Source organism: Pleurodeles waltl, chromosome 2_2 (assembly GCF_031143425.1).
Source record: "Pleurodeles waltl isolate 20211129_DDA chromosome 2_2, aPleWal1.hap1.20221129, whole genome shotgun sequence".
Taxonomy (NCBI): domain Eukaryota; kingdom Metazoa; phylum Chordata; class Amphibia; order Caudata; family Salamandridae; genus Pleurodeles; species Pleurodeles waltl.
Window position 1 is genome coordinate 460,283,644 of NC_090439.1, and position 12,957 is coordinate 460,296,600.

Below are 12,957 nucleotides of genomic sequence, written 5' to 3' on the forward strand. Positions count from 1 at the left end.
AGAGATGCAGAGGAACTCGGATGAGCACTTGCATTCGTTATCTAAAGAATTCCCCAAAGCAGAGACCCTAAATAGCCAGGAAAGGAGGTTTGGCTACCTAGGAAGGAGGATAGGCTAGCAACACAGGTAAGAGCCTATCAGAAGGAGTCTCTGACGTCACCTGCTGGCACTGGCCACTCAGAGCAGTCCAGTGTGCCAGCAACACCTCTGTTTCCAAGATGGCAGAGGTCTGGAGCACACTGGAGGAGCTCTGGGCACCTCCCCTGGGAGGTGCAGGTCAGGGGAGTGGTCACTCCCCTTTCCTTTGTCCAGTTTTGCGCCAAAGCAGGGCTGGGGGATCCCTGAACCGGTGTAGACTGGCTTATGCAGAGATGGGCACCATCTGTGCCCATCAAAGCATTTCCAGAGGCTGGGGGAGGCTACTCCTCCCCAGCCCTGACACCTTTTTCCAAAGGGAGAGGGTGTAACACCCTCTCTCTGAGTAAGTCTTTTGTTCTGCCTTCCTGGGCCAAGCCTGGCTGGACCCCAGGAGGGCAGAAACCTGTCTGAGGGGTTGGCAGCAGCAGCTGCAGTGAAACCCCGGGAAAGGTAGTTTGGCAGTACCAGGGTCTGTGCTAGAGACTCGGGGGATCATGGAATTGTCTCCCCAATGCCAGAATGGCATTGGGGTGACAATTCCATGATCTTAGACATGTTACATGGCCATGTTCGGAGTTTCCATTGTGACGCTATACATGGGTAGTGACCTTTGTATAGTGCACGCTGAAATGGTGTCCCCCCACTCACAAAGTCTGGGGAATTTGCCCTGAACGATGTGGGGGCACCTTGGCTAGTGCAAGGGTGCCCACACACTAAGTAACTTAGCACCCAACCTTCACCAGATGAAGGTTAGACATATAGGTGACTTATAAGTTACTTAAGTGCAGTGGTAAATGGCTGTGAAATAACGTGGACGTTATTTCACTCAGGCTGCAGTGGCAGGCCTGTGTAAGAATTGTCAGAGCTCCCTATGGGTGGCAAAAGAAATGCTGCAGCCCATAGGGATCTCCTGGAACCCCAATACCCTGGATACCTCAGTACCATATACTAGGGAATTGTAAGGGTGTTCCAGTATGCCAATGTGAATTGGTGAAATTGGTCACTAGCCTGTTAGTGACAATTTAGAAAGCAGAGAGAGCCTAACCACTGAGGTTCTGGTTAGCAGAGCCTCAGTGAGACAGTCATCACACAGGGAACACATACAGGGCACACTTATGAGCACTGGGGCCCTGGCTGGCAGGGTCCCAGTGACACATACACTAAAACAACATATATACAGTGAAATATGGGGGTAACATGCCAGGCAAGATGGTACTTTCCTACACGGTGTGACTGCAGATACTCCGACACCCATTACAGGCAATCCCAGTGTGCGTAAGCCCCTACAGCCTCTATTCTCTTAGGAAAGGCAGCGGAGCTCGGGTGGATTAAGTCCACACGGCCATGATGGCTGGCCACACCTCATCGTTTTAATCTGCATTTCTTGTTTGTGGATTCAGCTGTTGCTTGAGACAGGATATCCCTACAGTCCTGAGGAATGTCTAGACCTTTAAACTGATTAAATTCAGGAGCCATGCACACAAGTGGAGAGAGGTTGGCTCTGGATGCAGGATCTGGCCATGGTTCATGGTCCACAATGTTGGAATCGCCAGGAGGTGAATGAGATTGCATTCTAACAGCAAGAGGAGCTCTGTAAACTAGTGCTGCCTGAGCCACCTGGGAGCGAACAGGATTAGGCGACAACACCCTTCTCACTGACCTGAGAACCTTTGGTATGAGAGGGTTTGTGGGAGGAGGGAATGTATGCATAAATTCCTGACCAGCTCATCAAAAGGCATTGCCCCACGACCCTGGGAGTAGATATCGACTTGCGTAGAATCCACATTTGTTGTTCTTGTCTCTAGCGAAGAGATCCAGTGCCAGCATGCCCCAATGTGTAAGTATTCTGTTTATCTGTCTTTGGTCTAGATCCAACATGTGACAACTGTCTTATATGGACACGCTCAGCAGGGTGATAGTGTTATTTCCGAACATATGTTCGGCTCTCAGTAATAGCTTGTGAGGTGTGAGCCCATTCCAGAGATCCTGGGTTTCTTGGGAGAGCGTTAGTGATCATGCCTCTCCTTGTTCATTTATGTAATGCATGCTGGTCGTACTGTATGCACTAACCAGCACAGAGGCACTTGCTATACTTGGAAGAAAAGCCTGCAGAGTGAGAAATATGGCTTTCAATTCTAGTCTGATGATCTGCCATGTTTTCGGTTGGGTTTACCACTGAACCTGAATATTCAAGTCTTGCAGGTGTCCACTCCAGCCTTGTAGAGAGACATCTGTTATGACAAATGCTGGGATTATTAGGTAGAATGTGAGGCCTTGTGACAAATGAATGGTTTGGGACCACCTTACTAGGGTCTCCTTGATGGTTGAAGTAATAGTCACAATATTGTTGAATTATGCTTTTGTCTGGATCCATTGTTTCTGCAATTCTTCTTGCAATGGTCTCCTATTTAGTCGTGCAAAAGGCACTAGAATGAAGACATCATGCTCAGCACCGATTTTTACAGGCGAACTGAAGTGGACCTTCGACAGTTTGACTGCTAGAGCTCTTACTTTAAGCAATCTGTCCTGAAATAAAATACGCCTTGTTGCCGATCGTGTTCAGTAAACCTAGGAATATTACATTTTGGTTTGGAATATTTATTGATTTCTGGAAATTGACTGTGAGGCCCAGCTTGTGACACAGGTTGAGACAGGCTTGAGTGGCTCTGGTCGACCGATACTTTGTTGGGGTTTTCAGCAACCAATCATCCAAGTATGGAAACACTTGCTAACCTTGGGTTCTGAGAGCAGCTGCAACGAGTACCAGGTACTTGGTGACTATGCAAGGTGCCGATTTGAGCAAGAATGGAAGGACTTTGAATTGGAAATGGGTACTGGCTACAGAGAAGCAAAGATATTTCCTGCGTTTGGGATGTATGAGAATGTGAAAATATGCATCCTGCAAGTCGAGTCTCCGCTGTCGGGGAGATGCAGGATATCAGAGAGGGTGACCATCCGATATGACTGCTTGCATAAGAAGTTGTTCAGCTTTCTTAAATCCAGGATGGGCCTCCAATCCCCTCTTTTCTTTCGGATCAGGGGCAATCAGGAATATAGAAGCCTATGCCGTTATGTGAAAACATAATTTTCTCAATTTCCCCCTTTGAAAGCATGGTGAGGGTTTCTTTTCTTAGCAAGTGAAGATATGGTGTGGGGGAAGGGGGTCGGCGGCTTTGCCTTGAGGGGTTGCTAGGTGGTCTCTGTACAAATTCCAGAGTATATCCATAAGTGACCAGGTCTAATAGCCACATGTCCACAGTTATCTCTCTCCATTAGTGTAGATGGTTGGAGATCTTCGCATTCACATGATGGGATGTGGTGTGTGTAGCCGGTGCCAGGTGGAGGTCACTGTTTGCGACCTGTCTCCACACCCTAGGAGGGCTGCTTTTGGTGAGGGCCTTGTTTGTTATAGGTCGCTGCAGGTGGCTGGCAGTAATTTTAAAGGGCTGAAACTGCAGATGTTGATATGATCCTCACCCCCCGAAAGGGCAGTTTCTTATACTGCAGAGTGCTGCGTTATCTAGCAGTATCAGCATCAGTCTTATTGCTTACAGTTGCTAGCAGAGCATCATCCAAAAAAGACTTCAGACCATACCTTAAACTGGACCTCTGGCCTAAAAGCTGTTGATTCTAGCCATCCTTGGCGTCTAAGGACTGCTGCTCCAACTAGTTAACGAAAGCCTGTTGGTGCAATGTCCAGTGAATACTCTAATATCTCATTTGAGGTGAGATCTCCTTGTAGGATTTTTGCTGCTTCTGCCTTCTTGTCATCAGGGATAAGGGCTATGAGGTTGCCGATGTCTGAGAACATCTGCCTACTGTAGCAGCCAAAGATGTCCAGCAAGTTTGCTGCTTGTACTACGATGGCAGAAATGAGGGAAAACCTCTCGCACACATTATCCAGACATCTGACCTTCCTGTCTGGTGGAGTAGAAATGGGAGCAGAAGGGTTCTTGCAGCAGTGTTGCCAAGCCTGCTATATTACAAAGTCTGGCTAGAGATGACCTGTAAGGCAGGCCATAGAGTCTCCCAGGGCCTTTTATTTCTTGTCTACCTGGGGGGTGGTTGGGGGGTTGGGGGGGGAGGAGGTCGTTTGCAGTCACGGCAGCCAGGTTTTCTTAATCCCTTCCTCCCATGTGTAACCAATGATGGGGATTGAGCAGGCTGATTTCCTTGAATGCTCCTTAAAATCATACAGGAAACAGTCAGCCTGCTTGATGGTATTCAGGAGGTGAAATCTTGTGGCTCAGTTCACTAAATTATGCAACCCCCCTGATGTCTTCTGGGGGAGAATCTGATGGGCACAGCGGTGGAGGTGGTGTGGGAATTAGATAGTCATTCCAATCAACCTGTGGCGGAGTATTCTCAGGTATCTCACCTTCCTCTCTTTATTCCCCCAAGGAAGAAGGGTCTTCTTTCGATGGCGCCACTATGGTTGTTCTTGGTATTATCGTAGGGGGTTACAGCTGGAGGTATATTTTGAGGCGTCGCTGGGACTGCTATTTGAGGTGGTAGAAGTTGGTGTTCTTATCGTAGCGCAGGAAACCTCCTCCAATAATCCTGCAACATAGCTTGCGGATTCTCCACCAATGCAATTGGCAATTGCATTTCTTCCTGTGGTTGTTGAGGTTGGTAATGGTGCTCATAATACCTTCTGGGTGAAAAAACATAGTATTGTTGGCAATACAGTTATTCTGGTTTGTCAAGATCATTCTACTCTTGGTATTTACTGAGTAACTGAGATGGACTATGCTCCCAGAAGGTCCATCATTTGACTCCTCCATGTCCAGTGGATGAGACAAAGGAAAAGGTGATACCTTACTGGGGGTCATTATTGCTGGAGTCAATGTCTTTTCAGGCATTTTAATTTTCATCGTCAATAGTCCTGTCAATGCCATAGCTGTCAAGGAATCGTCGACGGGTGTTGATTCGCCGCCCCTGATTTTTTTTTGGTGTTGCCCTCAACGGGGCTATCTGATGTTGCCAGTGGTCTCAACGTCGATAGTGGTCTCAGTGGCAGGGCTGTCATCGACAGTGGTCTCCTCTGCGTCATCGACAGCCTCATTGACGAAGGGTGAATTCTAGTCGATGATATGGGAGTGTCAACAGCTGTTGTTTTTATTCCCATTAACGATGTTCTCGTGGACGAGACAGTGCTTACCGTCGTAGTTGACGAGACTGCAGTCAACGGTGATATTCTTGCCGACAGTAGTTTTGATGTAGTTCTAGAAAGCTCTACAGACTTCAGAGATGGGGTGGTGGACTGAGAGGAGGGTCTGTGGAGATTGATCTTTTCTCTATTATCAGAATGTCCTTATGGAGTCTTTTTAAGGCCTTTAAACTCTCCTCAGACGTTCCCGATCAGAGGATCTTGCTCTCTTTCGTGACCTCTCGGAGGTGTCACTTTCCTCATCAGAAGTTGTCATTTTCTGGGTTTTGGACTTCCTCAGCTACAGCAGTAGTTTCCCCTCCTTATCCTTAAGAGTGTTTGAGGAGAAGGTTCTACATACCTTACAATCCTTTACCTGGTGGTTGGAGCAAAGGCAGTAAAGGTATTCTTCATGGAGGCCATCTACATGTAGTCGCTTTTTTCCACGGGACTTGCAAGATCTGAAGAGTCCTTTTTTTGGAAGTATCAGACATAGGTATCAGAAGTGTTGGTTTGAAGCAAAGAAAAACTGAGTAGAGCTCAGGGAGACTCCCTTAACACAATGTGTGGTAGAAAATCTGAGGAATGTAGCCTCTCTTAGGAGTGTTCTAGAGGGTGCTGTCACCTGATTGGTCATAATTCAAGCTTAGTCCTTTTTTAAAAAGGACATAGATAAGTTATTAAAGTGACTGTTCACTGCCATTAGGGACTATGGTAATGATGCATACTGCTATGTTATGGTACCGTGGGACTCACACTATAACGGGAAATGATTCCAGCATGTGAATCTATGAAAGATCAAATACTGGAGAAGGAGACGTTTCAATTATAGCGGTCTTAATTCAGGAGAGGAAATCGATGCATAAGGTATTTCTCCTGTAACGAAAATGTCCTTAAGGATGCTAAAATGGTGTATGCTACAAAGCAGCTCTCAGAAATAAATCAGTGTTTCTGTATGAGACTCGAATGATCCATCTATCTGAAGTTCTGGATGCATGAAACCTTTTAGGTGTTTATCTAGTTGTATGTTTTCTTGGAGCAATTAATCTTTGAATATGAGACCTTTATTAAGGCAAAGTCAATTTAAAAGAGATCAGATGGCCTTTAAATATCTGGAATGAGAGAGTACTCACTCAGCGATTAGAAATTGAGCAATGTAGAGATAGGAATTGTTGCTCAGAAGTTTGAAGTGATTCTTTGCAAGTGTGGGGGTGGTTGCTTCTGCAGAGACACCAAAGAAAAGGCACATTTTCTAGCACCTATAGCTTTTTCTTGCATAGAGAAAAAATGTCTGATAAATACATTGAGCCTAAGGAGTATTCATGCATCAACCTCAATGACTATTGGCTTTATTCTTTCATTCAAAGTAAGTCACATTGCTGAGACAGGTTTTTAATATCAGTTAGGAGCAGCTAGATTACAGTCAATGTAGATGCAGGACCATAGTGCTAGAACACCAACACCTCTGACATGGTCAGTACTGCTGATCCCCAATATCTTGAAAGATTTTCTTAGATCGTTCAAGAAACCTTTTCTGGAGAAATCTTAACTTGAGTTGGAGGAGTTACATCCCTAGGTAGTTTTTTTAAATCATATAATTCATAGATAGCAGCTCTAGTGCCCTGCTACCTCACGTTTGGCTAAATCAGTTTTGTAACTTTCACACACAAAAAAATCCTCAGTCATGGAAACAGCCCACATATTATGGGTGTGCCGTTCACTAATTTCATCCTGTTGCAGGAAGGACACATCTTTACTCAGAGATCCAAACAACTAAAATATGTTATTTCCAGTTGGGAATTATTGGGAAATGTAACTATAAACACAAACGCACAGTAAGCAAGATAAAAACATGATATGAAATATTCTGCCAGAAAATAGATTGAAAGGTTGAGACCTGTGCTCTCAGCTCTGGTATAAGGAAAACAGAAAATGGAATCGAGAAACACTGCCAGTAGGGGCATGAAGCAAAAAATGCCGGTTTTAAAGCTGTAAAGTTATATTTTCAGCTTCTGAAAGCAGTTCCCTTTCTGGGGCCAATACAAAATCAAGTCTGATATGCTCTCCTTTAAAAAGGATTATAGTTTGTGTGAAAATCAGGTTCAAACATTTTAAAAGAAAACAGTCTAAACTCTTAATTGTTGCATTTGAATAGATTACGATGCTCTATTTACCTGCACTTTCAAACTGCAAATTAGTCCAATTAGCGTTCTAGGACCAAGAAACCCTCCAAGAGGAAAAGAGCTTTGAGTAAAGGGGCTAATAACCATTTTATTTTCTAGGGTGTCATCACATCCTGTCTATACTGTGGAGAAGCACAGCAACAGACTTGTGAAAATAGGCTGCATTATCTAACTTCACTATCAACGTGCATCCATATTAGCAGAGCAGTGGAAGTGAACACTCTTCCTTCGCATACTCCAGTATGATGAGAGGGTGCATTCTTGCAATCACTATACTGTAGTAGACACAATTACTTTAATGCACTGTCACTGGTCTGCAAATGTAGAATGTGATCGCCTGATTCATGGCTGGCATAGACCTTATCAAAAGTCTAATGGCTGTCAGTAGCAGAGAGAATTAAAGTATTCTGCATTTCAGGCCCCATGGTTAAGTCATTCATTTCTATATACAAATGTGAAAATAAAATAAAGCTCTTAAGAACATAATTGATTTGCAGAGCACAAACAAAAAGTACATTCATCTCTTTCTGGGATCAGCTAATTTTTCACAGCGTGATATTTATAATGTTCAATTTGGTCATTTAGCTGGACATCTCCATTATCCTTAAGTATCTACCCAACTTTTCTTAAGTATTAATCATCAAGTCACTGCAATCATCATTGAATTTCATTACAAAATGTGAGTGTTTGGGCCTTACCCAGACAGAATTGGTGTTAAAGAATCCTGGCTTGGAGAGGAGTGAATCAGAGGTGATGTGGATGGTCTGAAACAGTAATGGTCATCCTCTGAATAATTTCCATCAGGGTGTGGTAATTTGGATTTCAGATCTAGAATCCACAAATGCAAGATTGTTATACAAACATTACTGCATATTAAAATTTCATTCAGCAATTTTCAAAAGAAAGCAAGAGCAGTACTTACCAACGTTTTCAGTGGATAGGGAATGTTCAAAATTCACATGTTTCTCTTTGTTTTTGTAAGTACTAGCTGCAGCTGCTTTAAGCAATTCTCCAGATTCCTGTGGCCTTTTACTTCCTGGCACTGAAGGAACATTCTTGGTTACTTGATGTCCACCTGATTTATACATAATAGATTTGTTGTTCAATTTCAGGTTCTTAAACGGCGCAATATTAGGTTTTTCAGGGGATTCTCTTTGCATGTTAAGTTTAAGTGCTTGATGATGCTCTGTTGTAATGTCTGCAGTTGGAATAGCTACATTGGACTGGCCGGTTACCAACGAGCCCACACTCTTCCCATTGTGGGATGAAGACATTGTATCTTTTATTTCAAATTCTTCCATATGGTATTTGATATCACTCTCAAGAAGCTTTACCGGAATCGGAGTTTCAATTCCAAATGACTTCCCAGGCAAGTGACTTTCCACATCATGTTTCTTTGCACTACTTTTAGACTTTGGTAAAGGACATTCACAGGTTGTCTTCTCACCTGGATCTCCTAACGGAATATTGTTTGGCTTCTCACCATTTTTTGACAATGTAAGTGTTTTGCCCAAAGAATTTTTTTTTCCAATGGGACTTTCCTTTAAACCCAGGAGGGACAACGAACCTGTCTTCTTCATTTTAATAGTACTAGTCAGTAAATCGTCATGTGGAGCCTTTGCAGGTTCTTTAGTAAGACTCGTATCCCATGTTAAATCTGCAACTGACATGTCCGAGCGTATACTTTCTTCATCACTCACACAGGTTTCTTTTATGTATTTCTCAATGTCAAGGAGGCTAATACACCCAGAATTTAAAGAGCTGTACCAAATTGTGTCCTTTGATGCCAAACCAGTGTTTTGCTTATGAGTGCTTGGATTCTGTCTGTTCTTATTTGAAAGAGCCATTATCATGGCAGCCAACTGTGATGGATCAGCACTAGATGAAGCATTTGCAATAGCAGACGCAATTGTGCTGATACTTAAAGGGGAATCAGATTGGTTAGTTGAGTCCACATATCTCCTTGAGTGTTGCTCCTACAGAAAGGGAGACCATGTCAAATAAGATAAATCTTTAAAATACAGCCTAGAAATTACTTTTAAAGATGATTCCCAGATAAGGGTGACAAACTGTCAACACGTTAGGAAAATTTCAGTTAACAGTAAGTTTGAACATTCTATCAAATTGATTCTATATTTCACTAGCAGAATTTTATTACTGAATATATCACAGATCCAATTTTCTTACTGTAGAAATGAAAATGTTACTTACCTTCGGTAACACCTAATCAGGTAGAGACAGTACCTAGCTGCAGATTCCTTACCTTATAATTATCCCAATTGTTGGACTGGATCCGAAAGATTTATTTTTAGCAGTGCCCCTGCTTGCAGGTAAGAGGTATTGTTCAGCTCCATGTGTGTCATTGTCCACACTGGAAGTGATGTCCGCGGCACCTATGTAGCCGCCACCCAGGTGCACTGAAGTCAGTTTCTTTCCACAACTTTCCATGCCAGGAGTGTGAAGCCATGAAGAACAATGACCACTGGTGTGGATAACTTAGGCTCTGAAATCCGTTAGCAGAGCAGGGAGGATAGGTGGGCCAGTAAGAAATCTGCAGCTAGATATAGTGTCTACCAGATAAGGCGTAATCGAACATAAGTAACTTGTAGTCTGATAAAGATTTCCAGCTGCAGTTCCTTTACCTTAGAATAGATACCCAAGCAATACCATCCCCGAGGTGGCTCTGCTGACCAATTTCAAAAGCTGAAGGCCTGTAGGACTGAACTGGCAAAATATCAGTCACTACGGACCCAACTGTCTGAGCAGTAATGTTTAGTAAACTTGTGCAAGGAAGCCCACGTTGCTGCCTAGCAGATATCTAGGACTGGAACACCGCATTCTAACACCGTGGTTGCAGCTTTAGCTCAGGCAGAATAAGCACACAAGCCCTCAAGAGATTCCTTCTCGGCCAGTGTGTAGCAGATTACAATGCAGCGCACGACCCACCTGGAGATGGTCCTTTTCTGCACAGCACAACCCTTTTTAGCTCCAACATACTCCACAAATAGTTGATTGTCCACCACGAATTTCTCCATGCGGTCAAGGTAGAATAGCACTCATTTGGGATCTAGATGATGGAGACGCTCCTCATCCTTGAAAGGGTGGGAGGGAACGTTGAAAGTAGGCAAGGTGATAAACTGACCTACAATAAAGGGTGTGACCACAATTGGGAGAAAGCCAGCCCCATGTGCAAAGCACCACTTTGTCAGGATCTATCCGACAGATGGACAAATAGGGTAGCTTAGATAAGGCCTGTAGCTTACTAACTCGTCAAGCAGGTGTAATAGTCATGAGGAAAGCCGCTTGATGGTTATTAACTGCAGGGAACAATTGTGAAGCTGCTCAAAGGGAGCAAACATGAAGATTGTAAGCACCAGATTCAAGTCCCAATACCGCATGATAAAAGGGAAGGGGGGGAAAAAGTTGAACTAAGCATTTCAAGAATCTATGTACAATAGGAGATTTGAAATGCGAAGGTTGACCAGGCAATCTGAGGAAGGCAGAGATAGCAGAAAGATAACCTTTAAGAGTGCCCAGAGCAGAGTCCTGCTTCGCAACAGAAAGAATGAAGAGGACCTGAAAAAGAGGGGCAGAAAGGGGATCAACTTTTCGGTCGGAACACCAAGCTACAAATGTCTTCCAATGGCAGGCATGTACTATCTTGGTGGAGGAACGCCTGGCTGCCAAGATAACATCACAGACTTTGGGAGAATGGTCAAAGGCTGTCAACTGCTGCCGCTCAATCTCCATGCAAGATGGTGGAGACTGGACAGGCTCGGGTGGAGTACCCTCCATGGTGCTGCACCAGAAGATCCTGAAAGGACAGCCTGATCGGAGGATCGAATGCCATACTAATTAGCTCAGGATACGAGACTCCCCATGCCCAAACCGGTGCCAAAAGGACGATTTGGGCCCATGCATTCTTCATCTTCTTGAGAACACTGGGATGGAGCAATATGGGCATAAAGGCGTACAGAGGCCCGACTTCCACTCAAGACTAAGTGTCACTGAACGAGAGCTGCCCTGGAAACTCAAGCATGCAAAACTGCTGACACTAAACATTCCTGGCAGAAGTGAACAGATTTAACCAATGCTCTCCCCACAGCTGAGACCTTGTGCCACCTCCGTATGAGAACACCATTCCTGATCCGTTAAGCATCTGTGGCTGAGTTGTTCTGCACAGGTGTTCCGAGAACCTGCCAGGTGTTAAACCACCAGTGAAATGCCTTGATATTCCAGGTAATGCAGGAGGCCTGCTGTAGTCTCGAGGTGCAAGAGACAACAGGCTGGAGTGAGCCCAAATTCAACAGCCAGTCGACAAGATAGGGGAAGACTGATACCTCTGATCTCCACAGGTGAACTGCAACCACCATCACCTTGTTGAACACTTGAGAGAAGTTGGTCATGTCAAAAAGGAGCACAGCAAACTGAAAATGCTTGTGGCTGAGCCTGAACCGCAGGTAGGACAGGTAGGACATTAACATGGAAATAGGTGTCCTTCAAGTCCAATGCTACCATCAAGTCTCCTGGGTCCAGGGCAGACAAAACCTGTGCTAAGGTGACCATCTTGAATTTCTCCTTCTTGAGGAAGTAGTTAAGAGGCCGCAGGTCTAGGAAAGGACAAAGGCTTCCGTTCTTCTAAAGTCCAAAAAGTAGCTGGAATGGCAACCATGAATTCTGATGTCAGGACCGTCTCTATCACTCCCCTGGCAATGAGACATGCAACTTACTAAAAGGGAATGATGATCCTCCCTGAGCCTGTCTTGAAATGGTGGCAGATGGGGGGGGGGTGGCAGGAGTCAGCAAGAGGAGGGAGTAGCCTTTTCAGACCAACTGTAAAACCCACCTGTTTGAAGATATGGACTGGCAGTGGGGCAGGTGATCATGGATCCTGCCACCAACCTGGTGTCTGTGATGGTATAAGGGTAGGTTAAGAAGATTAAGAGGACTTGGAGGCTGAACCTGCACGAGAGGCGGTGGACTGGTCAGATCTCTGGTTGCCTGATGCACATGCCTTGTGGATACCGCACCCTCGACTGCACAGGGTTCGGGAGCAGTTGCAGAACTGTGGCTGGGTGGGAACTGGTGCTGCTGGTAGCCCCTTCAACAGCCACTAAAGACAAAAAGGGGACTGGGGACAGAAGATAACCCCAAGGTCCAGGCCATAGCCTGACTGTCTTGAAATCTTTTGAGCACCGAGTCCTTTTTATCTCCAAAGTGATGGACGCCATCAAAGGGCAACTCCATCCAAGACGTGACTTCCGAAAAGCCAGGCGTATGTAGACAGGTGTGATGCCTAAGGGACATGGATGACAAAACTGCTCTGCGTAGTGAGTCGGTCATGTCGAGTCCACATCGAATTGTGAACTTTGCTGCATCTCCCATCTTCTACTACTTAGGAGAGCAAGGCCTGGGACTGGGACTCCTTAGCGACCAGTGGCAGTTCTCATGCAACCGTATCCCACAGCGTAAGGGAGTAGAGGCCCA

The 12,957-nt window shown here is 44.9% G+C and overlaps 1 protein-coding gene across 2 annotated transcripts in view; it reads right to left on the reverse strand.

Moving 5' to 3' along the window:
• CEP192 (centrosomal protein 192) overlaps nt 1–12,957 on the reverse strand; it is a 1,702,116-nt gene that overhangs the window by 1,213,598 nt on the left and 475,561 nt on the right. For both annotated transcript variants that reach the window (XM_069219927.1, XM_069219928.1), the window contains 2 exons: nt 8,393–9,446; nt 8,169–8,298 (listed from right to left, as the gene is read on the reverse strand). In XM_069219927.1, the coding sequence (XP_069076028.1) occupies nt 8,169–8,298; nt 8,393–9,446 (1,184 nt within the window). The remainder of the gene's footprint in view (nt 1–8,168; nt 8,299–8,392; nt 9,447–12,957) is intronic.